This window comes from Hyaena hyaena, unplaced genomic scaffold, assembly GCF_003009895.1.
Source record: "Hyaena hyaena isolate Hyena2069 unplaced genomic scaffold, ASM300989v1 scaffold_634, whole genome shotgun sequence".
Taxonomy (NCBI): domain Eukaryota; kingdom Metazoa; phylum Chordata; class Mammalia; order Carnivora; family Hyaenidae; genus Hyaena; species Hyaena hyaena.
In genome coordinates, this window is record NW_024081267.1 from 870,249 (window position 1) to 891,254 (window position 21,006).

At 60.7% G+C, this 21,006-nt stretch overlaps 1 protein-coding gene and 1 long non-coding RNA gene across 5 annotated transcripts; one reads left to right on the top strand and one right to left on the bottom strand.

The window, feature by feature from the left end:
• Positions 1 to 731: 731 nt before the first annotated feature.
• Positions 732 to 3,269, bottom strand: LOC120219635. Of its 2 annotated transcripts, XR_005525341.1 has the most exons (5): positions 3,177 to 3,269; positions 2,656 to 2,814; positions 2,454 to 2,506; positions 1,637 to 1,704; positions 732 to 1,060 (listed from the first exon to the last, which is right to left on the bottom strand). It is a non-coding gene; the product is annotated as an uncharacterized LOC120219635 (long non-coding RNA). The 2 variants fall into 2 exon arrangements; XR_005525340.1 differs by having other exon boundaries at positions 2,454 to 2,814.
• On the top strand, positions 1,105 to 19,236 carry SUSD3 (sushi domain containing 3). 3 transcript variants are annotated; one of them, XM_039216479.1, is made up of 6 exons: positions 1,105 to 1,147; positions 1,562 to 1,690; positions 13,570 to 13,758; positions 15,151 to 15,295; positions 15,725 to 15,874; positions 18,578 to 19,236. In XM_039216479.1, the coding sequence occupies exons 2-6, from the start codon at positions 1,594 to 1,596 to the stop codon at positions 18,768 to 18,770; spliced, it is 774 nt and encodes a 257-aa protein (XP_039072410.1). In that variant the 5' UTR covers positions 1,105 to 1,147; positions 1,562 to 1,593; the 3' UTR covers positions 18,771 to 19,236. The 3 variants fall into 3 exon arrangements, with proteins under 3 accessions (XP_039072410.1, XP_039072411.1, XP_039072412.1); XM_039216480.1 differs by having other exon boundaries at positions 1,110 to 1,147; positions 1,581 to 1,690; XM_039216481.1 differs by lacking the exons at positions 1,105 to 1,147; positions 1,562 to 1,690 and adding an exon at positions 3,425 to 3,512.
• The last annotated feature ends 1,770 nt before the right edge of the window (positions 19,237 to 21,006 follow it).

Here is a 21,006-nt window from a genome sequence, read left to right on the forward strand (position 1 = left end):
TCAGCTCACTGGAGCTTCAAACTCAGGTTACAGTTTTGAAAACTGCTTTTAATTAAAAAAAAAAAAGAGGCCAAACCCATTGAGGCCACACTGCTTCCCTGACTCTTAACCATCTTGCAATGGAACTTTCTAGACTTGTCCGTGGTAAGAGATGGTAAGAGATTTTTAGAATGAAAATCTCATGTTTCTATTGACTAGAAACAAACAAACAAAAAATCAATAATATTTAAAGAAAGGGTGCCTGCCTGGCTCAGTCTGAAGAGCATGTGACTTCTGATCTCACAGTTGTGAGTTCAAGCCCCACACTGGGTGTAGGTTTCACCTAAATAAACTTAAAAATATATATATTTAGGAGCACCGGTTAAGCATCTGACTCCTGATTTCGGTTCAGGTCTTAATCTCACAGTTTGTGGGATCAAGCCCCTTGCAGGGCTCTGTGCTGACAGCATGGAGCCTGATTGGGATTCTCTCTCTCTCCCTCCCTCCCTCTCTGCCCCTCCCCCCGTCTGTCTCTCTCAAAATAAATAAATAATAAAATTTTTAAAGAATATTTAAAGAAAACAAATAGCATTTTATATTTCTACGGTTATCCGATTTGAGGGAAACACACCAGTAGCCACGCCTGCTACCATCCAGACTTCTGGGCAGCACCCCCTCCCCAGACCACCAGGGCCCACGGACACCACATAGGTCAAACTGAGGGCTGAGGAAGGCTCCCCTAGGAGCCTTTCAGGAAGAGGAGACCCCCCAGGGGAGACCCTCCCCACCCCCTTGACCTCTCTGGCCACACAGGTGTGAGCCCATTTTATAGAGCAGAACACGGAGACCAGGGCCTCAGACCCTCTCCCCTGGCTGCCTGCCCTGCTTCCTGTCCACCAGTCCATTCATTCAACAAATGTTCCAGCGTCCTGCCTGGTCCCCGTTGTAGACCGAGACGCAGGTGGTGCGGGCCAGACCCCAAGCGCAGAGGCCATGGCTTCAGTCAGCTCCCCAGGCATCTGTGTCGGCTCTTGTTGCCTCCCCAACAGCCGCCCACAAGTTCCTTCCTGGCCCCTCACACCTGCACGGGGGGGTAGGGGGGTGGCCACAGTCATCTCTGTTTGAGATTCAGCACAGGCTTTGAGGTCACTGCAGGGCCCATTCGCAGGTAAGTGGGGAGGGCTCCCTGGAGGAGGGGGTGAGGCCTGAGGGCCAGAGACCCTGGCATAGTCCAGGCACTGCTCCTAGTCTGGGCCAGGAGGCAGAGAGGCTGCACCCCGGGCCGCTGGGAGAGCCAGGGGCAGGTGAGGAGGGGCGGGGCCTGCGGGGCCCAGCTTGGCGGTTCAGCTCCAGCCTTGATCACGGCAGGGCCTCCTGATCTCAGGATGGTGGCAGAACCTTCTCTGACCCCCGACGAGAACACTAAGCCTCACGGCACGGGGGTGGGGGCCTGTCAGAGTCACAGTCCCTGCCATGGATGAGGGGACAAGGTGCTGGGGCAGGGGGTGGCCACGCAGTCTGTCATCTGAGGTGGGCCAAGTGCCTTCCCCGCGTGGGCCTCAGTTTCCCTCCCCACACACAGTGTTGCTGGGCTCTCCCAGAAAACGTGGATGCATGGGGCAGCTCAGCACGTGGTCCGTTTCGGCCGTGGACCCACCTCGAGAACCGATCCCAGTGCCTCCTGCTGCTTCTGAGACGGCTTTGGTGGCAGGTGGGTGTTCTGAGCTGTGATAGGGGACACGGTTTCCCACGGGATGTGGCAGAGGTCTTGGGCCACCCCAGCTGCCTAACAGTACAGGGGGCCAGCACCACAGGCTCGAACCCCCAGAACACACTACCCAGCTGCAGACCAGCAAAACAGTTGGGTCCCCGCCCTTGATGCCATCTGTTAGGGGCTGACCTGTGCCCCGCCGCCCACGCACCCCAATTCAAGTGCTGGAGTCCTAACCCCAGGACCTCAGAACATGCCGTTTTGGGGGGCAGTACCTTTCTACAGGTAACCAAGTTAAAGCGAGGTCAGAAGGGCTGCCTCTAATCCAGTAAGACTAGTGTCCCCATAAAAAGGGTAAATTTGGGCAGAGACAGAAACGTACAAAGGGACGGACAGGAAGTACAGGAAGCTGGAGAGAGGCCTGGACTAGATCCTCCCTGGGGCCTTTGGAGGGGGCGTGTCTGCTGACACCTGATCTCAGGCCCCGAGACAACATGTGTGTGGTTCTAAGCAGCCTGTGGCACCTTGTTACAGCACTTCCGGAATATACACACCCTAAGTGGCCAGGCTCAATCTGGCATTTGGTGCTCCTGGAGGCCTGGGTCAGCCCACCCACCTCCCCTCCCACCCACAAGCAGAGACAAGGGTTAGCCCTGTGTGCAAGCCCTGGAGATGGGCTGGGGGCACATGGCAGGGAATTCTGGGGCTCCAGTCCTGTGTGGTCTGGAGGGAGCAGGGATCACAGTGGGCCCTGTGGACTCACCTGGCTTCCCGGTCAGAGGAACTGAAGAAACTCATCACGCGTGGTCCACAGGTCTGAAGCAGGGACCAGGTATTATGAGGTGACAGCAACCCAGGCCCAGGAGAGGGGAGGGCCCCTCACTTATACTACTGGGCTCTGAAAGCAGAGGGGGGATGGGCTGCCCTGCTGGGACCCTGCTCTGTGGTCCCAGGAGAACACTCACCTCTTTGCTGCCACCCGCCAGGCCCTCCAGAGCCAGTCCTGTCCACCTTCTCAGGCTTCGTGAACCAGCAACTTCTGGGGGTTTCTCAAGCTTCCCAAGTATTCCACCTCAGGACCTTTGCATCTGCTGTTCTTTCCTCCAAGATCATTTCCTTCAGCTCTGCAGGAGACAAGCCTGATCAGGAGCAGCCCTGAACCACCCAGAGCCGCCTCTGCTGGGATGTCAGTGGTCTGAGAGCCCCCTGGGCAATGGCCAGGCCAGGACACTGAGCCGGAGCCGGGTGGGGTTAGAGGGAGAAGAAGGGGTGGGCTGCCGCTCCGGGCTTAGCTGGACTCGGGGAGTTGGGCTGAAGGGACGGCGGGGGGCCGAGCCAGGAGGGAGCAGGTGCCGCGTTCGTGAGCACAGCCGGACCCCAGGGGTCTGAATCTGCCCCCACCATGCGGGGCTCCTCAGAGAAGACCTACAGCACCCACGCCCAGCGCAGAGGGCCTGGCCCGCAGGGACACAGATGGGGTTCATACGTGCCGCTCGCAGAGGACACCTGGCCCGGGGAACCGGGGTGTTCAGAGGGGCGGGGGCCGAGGGCAAAGCCCGTGCAGAGCCCTGGAGCGAGACTTCCTGCACCGCCGGCTTTGCCCCTGGGGGGTTGGGGCTCCCGCGGGGCCGGCCCCGCCCCCGACCCACGGGGCGGGCCCTGGGGGCGTGTCCGGGGCCGCCCCGCCCCCCGGCTCCGGCCCCGCAGTCCGGCCGCGCGTCGCGGAGCGCAGGGATGCACGCGGCGGCCGCGACCCCTCGCCGCAGGGCGAGGCCCGGGGCTCCCGCGGTGGACGCGGAGCCCGCCCCGGGGAACGGCACGGGTGAGCGTCGGGGCTGCGGGCCACGAGCGGGGCTCTGCACCCATTTCGCGGACAGGGACGCCGAGGGGCGCGCGGCGCAGCTGGGGCGGGAGGGGGTGCGCCCCGCCGTGGGGTGGGAGCGCGCAGCGGGGAGCAGGGGCGCACGGCCGCGTCGGGGCGGCCCACAGCCCGGGAGCCGCCGGACGGAGAGTCTCTCCGAGCCTCGCCTCCCGCCCGGCCGGCGCCCCAGCGGAGCCGAAGCCCGGCTGCAGGCGCCCCGAAACCAGGCGGCGGCGGCCAGCCGCCCACCCGCCCAGGTGCGCGCCTCTCCTGCTGCGGCGCCCGCCCCGCCCTCGCCCTGCTCCCTGCGGGGGACGCGGGGACGCGGCCCTGCTTTGCGGAGAGGTGCTCCGCTGTCCCGGCTGGCCCCCACCCCCACTTCGCAGGTGGGGAAACTGAGCCTGGCGGGAGAACGGCTCTGCGGTCCCCAGGCCGCCGGGCCCGGGATGAAGTCCGGGGTCTCCGGAAGCGGGGAGGGCTGGCACTTGGCGTACTTCGTGATTGATTTCGAGAATGTTTTGAAGAGGGCTCCCCTTCGTGCTTCGGCTGCGGTGTAGGCAACTCGTCCGAGCCCCAGGTTTGGGGGCTGGCCTCACTGCATGAACGCCCCCAAGTTCAGCTCTTAGAAACAGCAGCAGATGTCCCCGAGGCTCACTTGAGTGGACTCTGCCCCCCCTACGCGCGAGGGTCCCCGCACACCTGTGCCCCAGGCCAGGCGCAGGGCTGGCCCAGGCCACACCCCCTGGATGCTGCCAGTGCTGCCTAAAACAGGTCCCACTCTGGGGGCCGTGGCCAGCAGCTCCTCACGTGGGGACACTGAGGCCCAAGGAGGCAAGTTGCTGGCAGAGCAGAGGTGCTGGACTCTGCGAAGCCAGAGCTGAGACCTGCCCCTGGCCTGGTGAGATGGGTTTATTTGACTCTCCGTCCCCCTAATACCGAATTTGGTGCATGTGGGGACCCAGGGTTGCAGCACTGCCTGGGAGGTGGGTGTTGACCAAGAGGTGGAGGGACTTGCACAAGACCAGCCCTGGACGGGATGGGGAGGCCCTGATGTGCTTGCATACTAAAGACTGTTTGCTGAGAGTCCTGGGGGTGGGTGTGCGGGTGTCTCGGGGGCCAGTCCCTGTCTCCCTGCCTCAGACCCCCTGTCCCTGTCTCCTATGTCCCCGCCCTGGGGGACCCAGCCCATTAGCCCTACCCCAGCATTTGGAATTCAAAGACCCTTCTCACCTGGGATGTGCCTCTCTGCTTTTGGCCTCAGTTTCCCCATGTGCTTAGTGGGTGCTGTATACCCGCCCCTGGCCTTGTGGACTGGCAGGGAGGGGGGTCAGGGAGGGCCCGGGTACCGCCCACCCCAGCCATAGTTCTGCTCCAGGGTAACAGTGGTCCGGACTCCACCATGCCCCTGCCCCCAGGGCCCCAGTCCTTTGAGCTGTGAAATGTGTGCCACTTGTCCCTGTGGGATTGTGAAGTGAAGGGATGTTGCGGGGGGGGGGGTGTCTTTTGGAGACGTTGGGCACTCCCTACAGCTTAGCGGGGGGGGGTCGTCCTTGCCTTCGTAAAATGGACGCATCTCTCTGCTCTTCCAAGTCCAGCTGCAGGGACCTGGCTGGTCCAGGTTCTTCCCTCATCGCCCAGGTGTGGGCCGTGAAGGGCAGGTGGGGAGGCTGGCTCCCAGGAGGGGTTTAAGTGTTTGTTGAGTGGAGGCCTGGGTGCCCAGCTCACTGCGGAGGCCGCCCTTGCGCTCCCCACGGGCCCCCGTCCCGGGGCTGCCCCTGTACTCCCTGATGGGAGAGATTGTGCGGGAACGCAGCCCTGCAGGGAACGCAGGGTTCCAGCAGCCGGAGGGAACCCCCTCCCACTTCTGAAAGGGCCTTGAAGAAGAGGCCTGGGAAGGGGCCACAGGAGGACCCGGATGGCGGGGGACGTGCCCTGGGCACACCGCTGACCTGCGCCCACTTCCCAGAGGAGAGACCGAGGCCCAGGGAGAGTGGTGGGAACCGAGCTGGCCTCCTGCTCCGCGTTCCCCCGGGGGGCTCTGGGTGGCATGCTTGGGTCGGGACCAGCCTGGGAACACCCGCTGGTGGGAGCTGACCTGCCAGCTGCGGAGAGTGCCTGGGAGACCCCGTCTCCACTGAGGCCAAAGTCCCGGCCTGTCCTCGGAGGGGGAGGAGACGTGCTCAGCGCGGGTGAGTCCCTAGCCTGCGGACACACAGCCGGGCCGCGGGCTACCTCACGTGTGGCTGTCCCCCCTTTTGGGGTTTTGGGGTCCCACCCTCCATAGAGCACACGTCACCCTTTGAACTGTCCTCCTTGGGTTTCCCTCTCCTGTTTGGGGAAATCCAGACGCAGAGCAAGGAAGCCACCCTCCAGTGGCGCAGGGACCCAGGCCGGTGGTGAGCGGCCCCAGGGCACCTCTTCCCAAGGCAGAAAAGGTAACTTATTTACCAGGTCCTCCGGGGTGAGGCCAGGGTTTGAGGGCAGTGTGGGCTCCGGGAAGGAGGACGAGGCAGGCAGGCCTGTGGCCCAAGGTTCCAGATAAAAGATTAACAAGCTTGCCTGTTCTTCACCCCGCTGGCCAGTGGGGCTGGGGAAGCGCCAGGGCAGGCCCTGCCCCCCCCATGTGTGAGGGACAGGGGGCGTCCTGGCCAGGCTGGGGACGGAGGTGGGGCCGGCCGGCGCTCCTTCACAGTCCAGGGAGCCCGCAGGGTTTGGTTTGGGTTTGTCTTTGCAGCAAATCCATTCACTTTGTTTTTCCCGTTATTTTTCCTGCTTTAAGATTTATTTGCACATAATAAAAAAGAGGTCATTAAAAAAGAGGGGCCATGAAGGGCCCGAGGAAAAATGCACCAAAGGTTGAGAGGTGCGTAGTCCCAGCCAGAAGGAGGGCTAGGGGGTGCAGAGCCCTGGGCCAGCCACAGGGGGGCCAGGGGAGCGACCGAGTGGGGCCGGGGGCCCTGCAGGGGCAGGCCTAGGAGATTTGGCCCGGGGTGGGGGTGGGGGGTTGTCTGGGAGGGTTTTCAGCGATAACAGGAGCTGGAATTCGCCTCTTAGGTATCAAGGGAGGGGCCACTGGCGAGCCAGGGATGGGGTCTGGGGTCTCCAGGCTGGGAAGGGGTCAGTGAGGGCTGTGAGCGGAAGCTGGGTTTGCAGTGTCAGAGGCCATGGGCTCTGCCAGTGCCCATCCACCCGGCCTTGGTGACTCTTCAGAATGTCTCTGGGAGGGGCCTTGGGTATACGTGACTGAAGAGCACTGTATCACCTCCCGGCCCTGGCCTGGCCTGGCCGTGTGTTGCCGGTCTGTGGAAGGGTCTTATGGGGGCCCTGCAGTGTACACTGGGCCCAGGGAAGGGATGCGGGAGACCCCACTGGAGCCTGAGGGTGGAGGCTGGCCGGTGCAGGTGTCTTGGGTGCCATGGACTGGGGGCTTAGAAAGAGGCATTGAGCCCCCTCCTGGGGGGGTTTCTGAGCTCAGGCACTGCTCTGAGCTCTCCATGGTCTGAGGTCTCATGACTGTGGAGGGGCAGGTTACCCCGTTTTGCAGATGGGGAAATTGAGTCTGAGCAAGGCGAGGACCTGGTCCGCGACCTGCCTCCGGGATGTGGTGGAGCACCCAGTGGGGAGGACCTGAGGCTTGGGGGCTGGGGGCTTTTCCAGCAGGGGCAGGAGCACCTTCCTGCCTCCCATCCGGGCCCTGGGGTTACCTGGGCCTGAGCTGGGGGGCGGTGGGCCGCGCGCCTCCCCCTCCTCGCACGCCCGGGCGCTGTGCTCTCCCTGTGTGGCTCCCTGCCTCTGGCGGGTACTATCCCTGCTCGCTGCCTGGAAACTGGAGGCCGCAGGGCTGGGGCGTGGGGGAGGACTGCACTTAAAGCTCCCCGCCCTGAGTCTCTCTGACACCCTCGGGCGCCCCTCCCCTTCCCGGAGGCCCCCTCTCTCCGTCCCTTTATGGCCCTGAGCACCTTGAGGGAGGAACTTCTTGCCTTTCAGATGTGTGACCCCGCCCCCTGGGTGGAGAAGGCACCGCCTTGGAACCGGCAGCACAGGATGTGACTGACAGTGCCCCCCGCCCCCCACCCTGCACACGGGGCGACGCTGTTCCTGAGGTGGCAGTGCTGTCTGGGTCCTTCCAGGCAGGTCACGGGGCCCAGAGCAGCCGGTGCGGGTAGGGGGTCCGGGCGGGGCCCTGGCTGGCACGCTGGCTGGAGGCTCTCTCCCCTTGCCTTAAATATCACAGTTGCACCGCAGAGTTGAACGGATTTATTACCACGCCTTCCAGCCTGACCCTGCCCTTGACATTTCACCAGGCTGCTTCATCACCTCTGCCACCACTCTAGTCCGCCCCCTCAGGGCTCCTGACCTTCTTGAGAAAGTTCTGGTTGTGCAGCCCAGGCGCTGGTGTGGGAGCTGTGAGCACCCCAGGGGCTCTCCCCCTGGCCAGCCCCTCCCCAGGCGGCCACGCCGGCGGTACTGAAAAAAGGCTGCTTAGTGGCCCCAGAAGCAGAAGTGGCAGCTCTAAATTGAGGACCAGGAAGTGTTGGCTGCCGGGTGACCCTGGGGGAGGGGCCACGTGGCCGGCCTGTGGCTGCCATGCTCTGTGCCCAGTTCCAAAACGTCCTGCCCGCCTCCTGGCCAGAAGGACAGCCGGGGTCTGTGTCCAGGGGTCCTGGTGGGACCGCTGGCTGCAGCCCTGGTGGCTGGGACCACCTTTCGTTCGCTCGCGTGGCAGTTAGTCAGGAGCCTGGAGTCCGCAGTGTCCAGCCCCAGGCCGGCGAGCGGAAGCGGGAAGGGAAGTGTCCACCTCGGGGCACAGGGTGGCTCCCCTGCCCTCCCCCCGCCCTGTACACCAGTCTTCCATCTTGGTCAAGCTAAGGGGCGAAAACAATACCTTTTAAATTTTAAAATTTACATTTTAAATTTGTGTTTCTTTGCTTGACACAAGTATTTTTCTGGAATTTTTTAGGAGCTTTATTGAGATGTAACACTTAAAGTGTACGTTTAACGTGTGCAGCTCAGTGGTTTCTACCCATTTGCAGATGGGCACAGCCGTCCCCACGGTCCTTTTTAGAGCGTTTCATCACCCGGGAAAGAAGGCGCGCACCCCCAGCGGGCCCCCCACCTCCCTTCCCCCCGTCCCTGGCTAATCTGCTTTCTGTCTATGAGGATTTGCCTCTTCTGGACACTTCGGATAAACGGAGTGTGACAACCTGAGGTTTTGCGACTGAGGCTCAGGCACCGAGCGTCTTGTCCTCATAACGGTTCGCCTGTGTCACCGCTCTTCTCCTCTTTATTGTCCGGTGATGCTCCTGTGCGGCTTGTACCATTTTCTGTCTATCCGTTCACTCATCGATGTGGACATTCAGGTGGTTTCCACCGTTTGGCCCTTGTGAATGACGCTGTCGTGTGCCTGTGTGTACAGGCCTGTGTGTGGGTGTGTTTTCACCTGGGTCGTGTAGCTGGGCGGGGCAGCACTGCAGCGTGTGGTACCTCCCCACGTGACCGTATGACTGCCGGGGATGCGGCCAGAGTGGCTGCTCATTTGTGCTCCCCCCACCCCACCCCCCGCAGGGTGCGCGGTTCCAGGTTCTCCACATCCCGGGGACACCTGTTACCCGTCTGTCCTTTTCACGGACAGGTGCTTGCTGGATGTGAAGCAGGGCCTCCCTGGTGATTTGGTTTGCATTTTCCTGAAGGAATGACGTTGAGCCTCATGCTTATCTGGGGCCACTGGTATATCTGTCGAGAAATGTCTATCCAGATACTTTGCCCATTTTTAAATTTGGCTATTTGACGGGGCACCTGGGTGGCTCAGTCGGTTAGCATCTGACTCTTGATTTCGGCTCAGGTCATGATCCCAGGGTGTTGGGGCGAGCCCTGCATTGGGCTCCACACTGAATGAGGGGCCTGCTTATGATTGATTCTCTCCCTCTTCCCCTCTCCTCTCGCATGCTCTTTCTCTCAAATAAAAAAAAAATTAACTTATAATTCTGCCTAATAACTTATGCACTCTAAACACAAGTCCTTTCTCAGATGTATGGTTGACAAGTATTTTCTCACACTCTGTAGCTTGTCTTTCTTGATCATGGCCTTTGAAGCACAAGTGTTGTTAATTTCAGTCAAGTCCCGTTTATCTGTTTTCTGCTTTTGTTGTTAGTCTTTTGGTGTCGAATCAAGGTCAGGTAGATGTATTGCTCTGCTTCTGTCTGAGAGTTCTGCAGATTTAGCTCTTATACTTAGGTCTGGGATTCACCTGAAGTTCATTTTTGTGTCTGGTGTGGGGAGAGGGCCAGCGCTATTTCGCGTGTGACTATTGTTGCTCAGCACCAGTTGCTGGAACACCGTTCTCTTCCCGCTGAATTGTGCTCACGCCCTGGTCGAAGCTCTCCTGACTGTAAGAGCTCATTTCCACACTGTCACTTCTGCTCCATTGGCTCCATATCTGTCCCTTTCTCTCGCCGTAGCTTTGTTGAAAGTTTTGAAACAGGAATGTGTGAGTCCTCCAACTTTGATGCTTTTCAAGATAGTTTTTGTTGGGGCTATCCTAGGTCTTTTGCATTTCCTTATGAATTTTAGGACCTGCCTGCCCGTTTCTGGAAAGGCAGCAGATGGCACCCTGGGAGGGGTCATGGTGCCTCTGTAGATGAGGAGAGGCGAGCGTGGCAGTCAGTCTCCCGGCCCTCGGGCACGTGCAGCTGCGCCTCTTTGTGGGACCTTTATTTCTGCCAACAGGGTCTTGTAGTTTTGGGGTTTAAGTTTTATTCTTTTGTTCATTTTATTCCTAAGCGATGTATTCCTCTGGACACTCCTGTAAATGGAATTGCTCTCTTCATTCCCCTCTGTTTGCCGCCGATGTGCTGAAATATGATGGATTTTGTGTGTGGAGATTGCACTCCGCAGCCTTGCTGGACTTACTAGTTTCTGTAGGTGTTTAGTAGGTTCCTGGGGATTTTTAGATTCAAGATGGTGTCATTAATTGGAGAAGGTTTGCTTCTTCCTTTCTGACGTGAATGCTTTTTATTTAATTTTTTTAAACGAATTGCTCCGCCCCTGGTTTTTGAGACATTGGTTTTTCTTTTCTGATTTGCCTGTTCTTTTCTGTTGTGATTGTTGACTCTGTCTTTTTTTTTTTTTTTAATTTTTTTTAATGTTTTTTTTATTTATTTCTAGGAGAGAGAGAGAGAGACAGCATGAGCAGGTGAGGGTCAGAGAGAGAGGGAGTCACAGACTGAAACAAGCTCCAGGCTCTGAGCTGGCAGTCAGCACAGAGCCCGACGCGGGGCTCGAACCCACGAACCGCGAGATCATGACCTAAGCGAAAGTCGGATGCTTAACCGACTAAGCCACCCAGGCGCCCCGACTCTGTCTTATTACTTTGTAAGTGTGGTCTGTAAGGGAGAGACCCGCTCTGGGAGGGGTGCCCTGCTGTGCTGCTGAGTTGGTTCTGAGCCCCCTCCCCTGTGGGAGCTTGGTTTCCTCACAGCAAAATGGGGATAATGATTCTTCTGTGCCGTCCTCTGGGATGGTTAGGAGTGCTGCACAAGGCTGGGAATGAGGGTGCCTCTTGACCGGAACATTCTATCAGGGCTGCATTGCTGGTGGGGGTAGTGATGCTGGTGGTGGACGCCTGTGGACGGAGAGGCTCGCACCCTCCCCGCTGCGGGGCAGACGGGCACAGCTGCGGCCAGTTCCCGCGGTACGTCGTCGAGCCTTGCCGTGCCTCAGTTCCGCATCTGTCAGGTGCTGTGATGGACGGCGCTGCTCACAGGGCTGGACCACAGCAAAGCACTCATCAGGTGCCCCGTGTTATCTGAGCTGAGCCAGGAGTCAGCCCCCAGCTCACATTCTGCCCCACGTTTCAGCCAGTGAGCCCCCTGTTCTCGGGGGGGGGGGCAGAGCAAGGCGTGGACTGGTGCACCCCAGGGAGGCACAGCCAAACGCTGTCACTCACTCATGGTCACTGCCCACGGCGAGGGCTGGGGCAGCCTGGCTCCTGCTGTTTTCCTGACAGCACAAAGCTGCCGATGCTCAGGGCTACGGTCCCTTAACAACCTCGCCCTGGGTGGGGCAAAGCCAGCGCAGCTGGGCAAGGGCTGCTCGACCTCCCCTGCCTTGGCTTCTCCTCTGGACGTGTGTGGCTGTTCGGAGTGACAGCCGCTGACCTGGGCGGTCCTGGGTGTGCCCCCAGGAAATGAGGTCCCGGCACAGATGGAGCCTTGGTGGCTGCTTCCAGGTGGAGGTGGCTTTGAGGGGCACTCCAGGCCCCTGCGGATGTCCTGAGCACAGATCTTAGAAGCAGAGCCCGCGGGGTGTGCTGGTGAGTTGGCTGTGGATTGCGAAAACGTGTCCAAGTGTGGGGGCCGGAACACACGAAGGAGCCAGCCCGGAGCTGCCACCCGTATGAACACGGGGAGGGCTGTGGGCGCGGGCTGCTGGGCACGGGAGCCTGGCCGGGTCCCAGCGTGCCAGGCGGACGGCAGAGTGTCGTGGCTGGCACCTTCCCCGGTCGTTGTGCTGAGCGGGGGACCTGGCACGGAGGGCACCTGGCTGCGTGCGTGTGTCCATGTACACGCTCGTGTGTTGAGAAGCCAGGCTGGAGCCACCTTGCCGGTCCTGAATCCCTGTCCTGCAACACAGGAGCCGTGTAGCCTCGGTTTCCCAGCCTGTCAAGTGGGGAGGATGGTGGTTCCCCAGGAAGGCACCGTCAGGTTGAGGCGTTAGTGCCGAGGCGTGAGTTCAGCTCCCGTGCTCCGTGGGCTCCCTGTAAGTGCCAGCTGTTGTCACCGTGGTTTTGTGAAGGTGCTGTGATTGCCACTGCGTTCACACGTCTCTGTGCGTCCTTACGTAGGGCGACACGGTTGGCATTTGTCACCAGGCTGTGCCTTGATTGGCCGCATGGGCCCACAGCTGGGCACATTGGTGGCTTCTGTGTTCGTGGGCGTGAACATCCTGGTGTCGAAATCCTGGCTGCAGATTCATAATTCTTTCCTTTGGCTAAATTCTCAGACGATCCACAACATAAGGCTCTTGACACGTTTTCCCAGACTCGTCCAGAAAGGTTTGGCTCTGCACCCAGAGCGGACGTTCCCAGGCCTCTCGAGCTTGGCGCATGGTCTTTTTTCTCTTACGATTGGCCAGCTCCAGGAGCAAAAGACGAGGTCTGAGTCCGCACGTCCTCAGCTGCTGTGGGGACGCGCATTCTTGCTTCTCGGCTCCTTGTGTTTCTTCTGTGAAGTGTGTGTTCCCGTGTTAGCCGTTCTTTTTTATTCGGATGGTCAGCTTTTGAGGATGTGTCCGAAGATCCCGGCAAGTAAGGGGGTTGGGCCTTCATCCTGCGCTCTCCCGATCTCTTCCCAGTTGTTTCCCCCAAGCTTGTTTGTGATTCGTTATTGGAGCAACAGAAGTTCTCCTTTTCACTCTCCATGCATACTCCCCTTTTGGTTAGATACGAACTGTGTGCACTTGACCCTTGACCAACACAGGAGTTAGGGGCGCTGACCCCACATAGTTGGTACTTGGATATAACTTCCGACTCCCTGAAAACTTAACCGCTAATGTCTACTGTTGACTGGAAGCCTTACGATCGCATTAAGAGTCGGTTCACACCTATCCTGTGTGTCAGACGGGTTATGTACTAGAGAAAAGAAGCATCATTGAGGAAGTCGTAACTAAGAGGAAATACATTTACAGTCCTGTCCTGTAAAAAGTCCACACATCCATGGACCCGAGCAATTCAAACCCGTGTTATTCAAGAGTCACCTGTATTTGCTTTTATTATCTTCTGATACAGATTCTTTTTTTCAACACTGTGGTCTTTGGAACCTCTAAAGCTCTCTTAATGTTGGGATCACCTCCACGTTTGCCCCAGGCTGACAGCCAAGTGGCCGCCACGCCCCATGGCCTGGGCTGTGGCACCTTCCCCAGAGCGTCGTGTGGCTGTCAGGGCAGCGGCGCCCATTCCAGCCGGGGGTCCTGCCCACCCTCTGCCACGCAGGGTCGTCACCTCTGCTTTCTTCTTCCCTAGGCACGTGCACAGAGGTGCGGCCACCCCCACGGGGCACCTTCCAGATCCTTCGTGGCAATGGCACTTCTGTGGGGACTGTCATCGTGTTCCACTGCCCCTCAGGCCACCAGATGGTTGGGTCCGGCCTCCTCACCTGTGCTTGGAAGGGGAGCATCGCGGAGTGGTCTTCAGTGAGCCCCGTGTGCAAGTGTGAGGCCCGCTCCCCCAGCGCCTGCAGGGGGTGGGGGGCGGCTGATCCCGTCAGGTGGGACGCGAGCATCCTGGAGGGAAGGGGGTGTGGTGGGTATGAGTCCCCACCGGGCCCACATCTGCATGTGGACTCAAAGCCCAGCAGCCTCATCCCTGGCTCTGCCTCCCACCTGGCCTGTCGGCTCCAAGAGCTACAAAGTGTCCTTTGTAATCTTCTAAGGGTTAGCACTGTTTGTTCATTCATTCATTCTTTATGCATGCCTGTGGCAGACGTTAATAGGATACTGCGTGTGCTCCAGAGTCTAGAATTGGGGACACTGAGGGCCAGAGTGCTCGTGGCCCTGGGCTCCCAGTTGGGAGGAGATAGCTTTCTAGCTTTCGAGTTGTGTTTGTTGTAAGGGTGGTGAAGGGTTTTCCAAAGAGGTCACTGTATTGTGTTGACGTGTGTTGGGCATCAAAGAGCGCTCCGTTTAGAGCATGCTAGATTAACAGGCTACAGTACTTCTCAGAGCCTTTAAAATGCTCGTGTGCTGGATCAACCTCCGAGAAGGAGAATGTCAGATTAGGCTCCAACGTAACGGGTTCACAGACATGGCGCTTTCTCTCTGAGGGCCTGTAGGCCTCAGCATGGGAGTCTCATATGGCACTTCCTGGGGGGGAGGGCGGGGGGGGGGGCGAGACCAGGCTGACTCAATGTTCTGGGCCGGGACTCAGGATAATGGCACCTGTGTTCCGGGTGCTTGTCATGGCCGGGCAGGGCAAGGAGGGCCCTAAGAGGTGCCCCACACCTTTCTCCTCTCCCCCACAGGCCAGAAGATGGACATGCAGCTGCAGGGGCAGCCAGGGGAGGTCTTTGGCCTGGGTGGCCTGTGTTTAGCTCAGGCAGGGGGCAGGGGTGGGGTGTGCAGAGTTGTTCAGACTAGGACCCTAGGCTTCGTCCTCCCAGAACACCCGTTAGAACCTGGTAGAGCCACTGCTCGGCCCATCACTGAGGTCACACGGCTGATAAGTGGCAGATGCCGTTTGGCCCCAAACAGAGGCATTCTTCTTGCTTTTGAGCCTCCTAGAAAGTGACCTGAGAAGGCACGTAGGCCCCTGAAGGACTTACCAGCCTGGGGCATCGTGGAAACAGGCCGTGGGCTGTCTGCTGGCATGTGGCTGGCATGTGGAGGACACGGGGCTATCACTGAACTCCTGTCAGAGCTTTTCCTGGTGTGCCACTGTGAACTCCTACACACCCTCCAAAACCCTACCCAAACACCGCCTCTTTAGGGGACAGTGTTCCCTGCCAGCCGCGGCCACCAGCACCTGCCTCCCTGCCTCCCCCGCGGAGCGGGACTTGCTGAGGGCCTCGGTGAGCCTGTGCAGGAGGCACGCTTGTCTCCCTCGCAGCCGTGCCGCCGTACGAGACCTTCGGCTTCAAGGTGGCCGTGATCGCCTCCATCGTCAGCTGCGCCATCATCCTCCTCATGTCCATGGCCTTCCTCACCTGCTGTCTCATGAGGTGCATGAAGAGGAGCCAGCAGCCGTCCGACAGGTACACAGGCCCCAGCAGCCTCCAGCCTTCCCTGCCGCCAGAGCCCAAGGGCAGAGGGCGCTCCGCAGGCACCTCTGTCCGTGCCCTGGGCCTCCGGCGGGTGTCCAGGGGCACTGGGGCTGCCCTGGCTTCTCAGGGAGCCCAGCTCCCAAGTGCCGCCCCACAGCAGCCTCACGGTTCTGGAACGTCTTTCCTAACCAGGCTATGCACACAGGTCCCGTCTGGGCCTCCATCAGTCTGGGCCCTCTTGCGGCCTGTGCTCCGTGGGGTGTGTGAGCGGGGCCGGGTGAGCGGGGCCGGGTGAGCGGGGCCGGGTGAGCGGGGCTGGGTGAGCGGGGCCGGGTGAGCGGGTCGACAGCCAGAGGCCGGCTCACCAACCACCTTGCAGAGGATTTGGCGTCCTGAATGTCGTTCCCCGTCTCTCCCCAGGGCAACCCAGCTGTGGCTCCAGCTGAGAGCCGGGGACTTGGAGACGGTGCAGGCCTCCTACCTCGGCCTCAAGGGCCCGCACAACGGCGGCGGCGGCAGGGACCCCGGGGGCCACCCTGGCCAGGCACACGACAACTACAGCTTCACCACGTGGGCATGGGCACAGCTGGGGGGGTGTGGGAGGTGAGGGCAGGGGGCCCGGCTCGGTCAGGACGCCTGTCACCCCACACGCTCACGCTGCCCAGCCTCCCCTGGGCCTCGACTCCGGTCCCCACACTGGGGCCTGGTGGCCCTTCTGTCCCTGGGTGCGTGCTCCGCACCCTAGTGCCTGGGGCCCCTGCCACATGGCGCCTTTGTCCCCGGAACTCGGACCTGCAGACAGGAGCCCCCCCCCCCTCCCCGGCACGGCTCCGTGTCTGGCGCTCCCTGCATGGGCCCACACTTTCTGAACCAGGACAGGGCGTCCCTTCCGTCCCTTCCTCTGACTCCAGGAGTCCGGTCGAGGCTGCACGTGGGCCGCCCGTACGACAGCTCCCGGTGTTCCTAGCTCTCGGCAGGTGCCCTCTGGCCTCGGCGGCTAGGGCTCTGGGCCCTCGCTGGGGCGGGCTGTTTGTCTTCTGTGGGTTCTGGGCTGCCAGGCTCCTGCACAGCCACACTCAGGGGACGTGCCCTCTGGAGGTGCTGCTGCGGGTCACAGACGCGGGTCAGGCTGGCGCCCCGCGGTCACACGCTCTGGGGCCTCTCCGTCGAGGCAGGTCTGTGTCACGTGATGGGGAGGGGACTCTGCAAGGGGCCACTCTGCTGCCCCCACGGCCTCTGACCTGTGGCCTGGCGTCACACTAGGGTGATTCTAATTGTGCCGCGACTCTGTGCTCCCTTCCGCGAGGAATGAGGTTGAGTTCTGGCTTTTCTCCTTCCTCTCTGGTTTGCTGTTCACATGTCACTCTGAACTCTTCCCTGAACTTTATTCTGGGAACACAGAGAAGCAGAGGGACTATGTAAGGGGCCTTCTGCCACACTCACAGTCACTGTCCCCGGCTCATCTGGGAGCCTTTCCCTCCGCCCGTCCCCGCCCAGCGGCCGGCACTGCTCATCCCGCTCCTGCCCCGGCGGCGGCTGTGTGGTCCGGGGCCTGGCGATGGCTGGAGTGTGGAGTCTGGCCCGCGGGAAGGCACTGATTTCCCGTCTCCCTCCCCGCGGGTCCAGACGCACCTCAGACACACGCTAGGTGTAGGTCAGGGTCGCGTGGCAGAACGCTGCCTTCCCGCCCACGCGCCGCATGGTCGAGGTCCGTGAGCGTCACCCCAGACGTTCCAGCCTCTGCACTCGGGTTTGGGTGAACGCCTGCGCCTACTTAGAGCGGCTTTCCTTTTTCAAGATGACATCTGGGACCGCCCAGGAATGGACTGTTTAGGCCAACAGGCTGGATGTTTTTATTTCCACATTCTTCCTCCAGGAGCCCAGCACAAGTTATTTGAGCCATTTTCACTGCAGCTGCGCCGTCACCAGGTGTCAGGACTTGTCTCCCGCTCGATCCCTTAGCAGGTGCCGGCCTCACGCTCCTCAGCGGCTCCTCGGTCAACGCTGAGGCGGCGATCCCCACACGCTCGCCGCCAGATGTGTTGTTGGCTTTAGTCCTTCGGGGTTACTCCGCGAGGTGCCGGCTGGTGACGGCTCAGTTCTGGGAGCTCCGGTGTCTTGGGGACAGCTGCCTTCCTGCTCCGGCCGCGTTGCGGGGTCTCGGCTGACGCATCCCCTTCTCAGACGGTCAGGCTCCCTGGGCGAGTTTCAGAGTTTTCCCGTCACCCCTACCCAGTGGCGCCTTCCCTTCCCTTTACAGACTGTGACACACTGTGCTGTGTCTCAGCTGGGGACGCACTGGCTCAGTGGGGGGAGGAGCGGCTGTCTCTCACATGTACCCTCCTAGGTAAGGCCCGGGGCCTTGAGGCCCCTGTCGAGGACAGTGGAGCTGTCTGAAGGAGGCCAGGTGTGCCCTGACCTTCCTGTTCTCTGTCTGCTTGCCAGCAACTCCCAGCGGGCCAGGTGCTACTCTAACCTTAGCAGTGGGCACTGTTTCCATCCCTTTTTAAGAGACTTGTCCAGAATCACACTTAATTGCCAAGCGTAAAGCTGAGTTTGGACTCAGGCTGTCTGGCTCCAAAGTCCACAAAGCAGTCTTTCTTCTCCACTAATTAACTGATTCATTTATTTACTCATTAAACCAACGGATAACTTCTTAACTCCTACTACTTCCTAGAGCTGTTCTGAGAATTAGGTGTGGGTGGGAATAGAGATCCGGGCAGGCTTCCTGGAGGAGGTGATGCCTGAAGTGAACAGAGTGGGAGAGTCTGCTGGGGGAAGGAGAGAGACAGCATCTTAAGGGGGGCGGGAAGCAGCAGGGCAGTGCGAGCAGGAGACGGGCCCGGTGGGTGGGGGCTAGGCTCTGGTCAGCTGAAGAGTGGGACTGGGTTGGGGGTGGGGTGCATAGAGGAACCAGAGACGCAGGTGGTGGGTGATCTGGCCCCAGGCCACCAGAGGACAGCCTGGAAGAGCAAAGCTGTCTCCGCCCCGAGACCTGGCCCCTGTGGTTTCTGCACATGCTGACAAAGCCCCCTTCCCTCACACCACCCCAGCAAGCGCCTTCCCAGCCTCGAAGGTGGGCGTGCTGCTCCTTGGACCCCATAGTCATCTGAGTGAGGGGTCTGAGGCCCAGGGAGGGGCCTCCTCAGGCTCAGGGCAGTTCTGAGCCCACTCCAAGCCCACTGAAGGCCGGGCAGGGTGCCCAGCATGGGGCAGGGTTGGGTTACGCGGGCTCCCCGCTCTTCCCCCAAGCTTTGCCTCTTCTTCCTGCAGAGACCTGGGTGAGGGCACCAGAGACATGGCCGGCACGGCCCACGGTGTGGACAAGGACCCCTGGACCGCCCGTCCTGCTGGGCCCCCCCGTGCCCAGGCGACAGTGCACACGGCGGAGCCGCGGCTCTCCCTGCCTGCCTCCTGGCCCACTGCAGGAATGTCCAGGCAGCACGCGGCCTACGTCCCGGGGTGACAGGCAGCGCCAGAGCCTGCCCTCCATCCTGGGACGGCCAGGCCGACCCCATCACCCAGCCACCTGCACCTCCGCCCGTGCCCGGCTTGAGAGTGGTCGGTGGAATCAGCTTCCGGGGTAGGGACCCCTCAGGGCGCTGAGCTGGGGACGCGTGAGGTGTCCCGTCCCTCGGGCACCACCCAGAACAGTTTTTATAGAGAGGCTCCCTTGGAACCAGCACAGGAGCTTCCGGAACCAGGTGCAGCCCCGCCTGGCTGGCTCCTGGACATTTTAAGCAAATCGCATTTATGGCAGAGCAGGAAGCCGGGCAGCCAACCCCTCGGTTCCTGCTGCCTGCCTCGTCTTCCCCGCAGGCCAGGCCGGGGCCTGTGAGCAGGGACCCAGCTGGGCTGCTGCCTGTTACCTGCACGGTGGGCACGAGGGGTGAGGGGTGTGAAATAAACAATTCTAACACTGGAAAAACAAAGGTAAAGATCACCATCTTGATTTTCAGTCTCTGTTGTACTTAGGGTCTAGAGCACCTCCCTTCCTGTCCCCGCTGCTCGGGGCCCCGGGCTTGCTGGGGCAGCGCGGTCAGCGGCCGGCTCACGCCCAGGTGCCGTGGCTGTCAGCAGAGACATCACCTGCGGTGCCCGTCTCGATGGCCTGGGTCTCCTTGCTCACTAGTGGCTGGTGTCCACGGTGAGAGTCCTGCATGCCAGCCGTGCCTTCCAGGGCCTATGGGTCCTACTGGGTCACGGCTGCTGCATGCCACCCAGCGAGGGGGCAACTGGACTCCACTTCTGGCTGGGAGGAGGACCCGGCACAGGGGGACATCTTCAGAGCCATCAGAGTCTTCGACAGAAGCTGTCCTGTCTCTTACCCCCCGCTCCTCTCCCAGAGGGGACAGACAGACAGCACACCTGTGTGTCCATACCCGTCAGGTGAGGCTCTAGATGTTCGCGCCTGCTGCCGTGCTCCGTCAGGGCTCACTGCTTAGCTAAGCCTCTGAGTGGGTCCCGGTGGCTGTTCGGTCCCACCTGCCGTGTCCACATCTATCCTGGGCCGGTAAAATCCAACCTCCAGCTTCCTGCATTTTGGGGTGGGACCTGTCTGGCCATCGAGAAAAGTCACTTTAGTTGGTCGTCTGACCTTCCCTGCTTCCTGCCTGGAGCCCCTGCAGCCACACTGGGGCCATGAGGAGGGCAGCCTGAGATCCTGAGGAGCCTGCGCTGCCCCCTGAAGCCGTGTGTGTCTTGTTTCCCATCACTTACCAGTGTGTCCTGATGCAGGCCACCCAGAGTGGCCTGTCTGTCCCTTGGCTCTTGTGGGAAGCCACCTGCTCAGGGACCCTTGGGTGGTTTTCAGCTGTTGCATTCGGTGCCAACATCCTTTCTGTCCTGGGATGCTGTTCCATAGGGTGGGTTTCTGGGTGGGATCGTGAGGCCAGAGGGTGTGTGCAGCACTCACTTGGGCACATGGCAGCTTTCACACTGGGCTCCCGTGGTGGGCGCCAGGGGACACCGGCTGGGCAACGTCATACCCAGCCCTCAGTAGTGCGGGGTCCACGTGATGGTGGCCCTGGCGGACCCGGGCTGTCCCCAGCTTCTCTGGCAGTGGCAAGCCGTGCCCCTGGGCCACGTGCCTCTGATAAGCCTGCGGGCTCTGCTGCAGGTGGGTGACAAGCTGTTGTGACCCCACGGAGGGTGGCCATGATGCTGTCAGAAACTGCTGTGCGCCTTGTGGGGCTTCAGCAGGTCCTGCCGAGGCGGGTGTTTGTCCCCAGGTACCTGACCCCGGGCTGCTGGAGCAGAGGATGGGAAGACGGGGTGAAGTGGCCCAAAGAGGGTAGCCCCAGTCTGCTCCGTTCCTAGCAGCTGAGGGTGACAGATGGGGTCCAGCTGGGGCAGGTGCACGAGCATCAGAGTCCTTGCCCAGGGGAATGGGGGCAGAGGCCTCAGCAGTGTGGCACGCTGGGCTCTGAGCCTGTGTGCACCAGAGCCAGGGGTCCCTGCTGGACCGGGAGCGCCCCGGATGGTGCAGAGCGGAGAGGCGTCACCCAGCTGCAGAGAAGGAGGGGGGAAGCTGGCCCCAAGCCCCCCAAAACCAATCCCACCTTGTACTGGGAAGAGAGGAGCAAACACCTTTCTGCTTCTAAAAACTGCAAGTTCACTCCCACGGAGGGACCTTAGCACCTGCCGTCCCCTGTGCCTGCGGTGATGCCAGGCCGGCTTATCCAGCCAGGTCGCCACAGCAC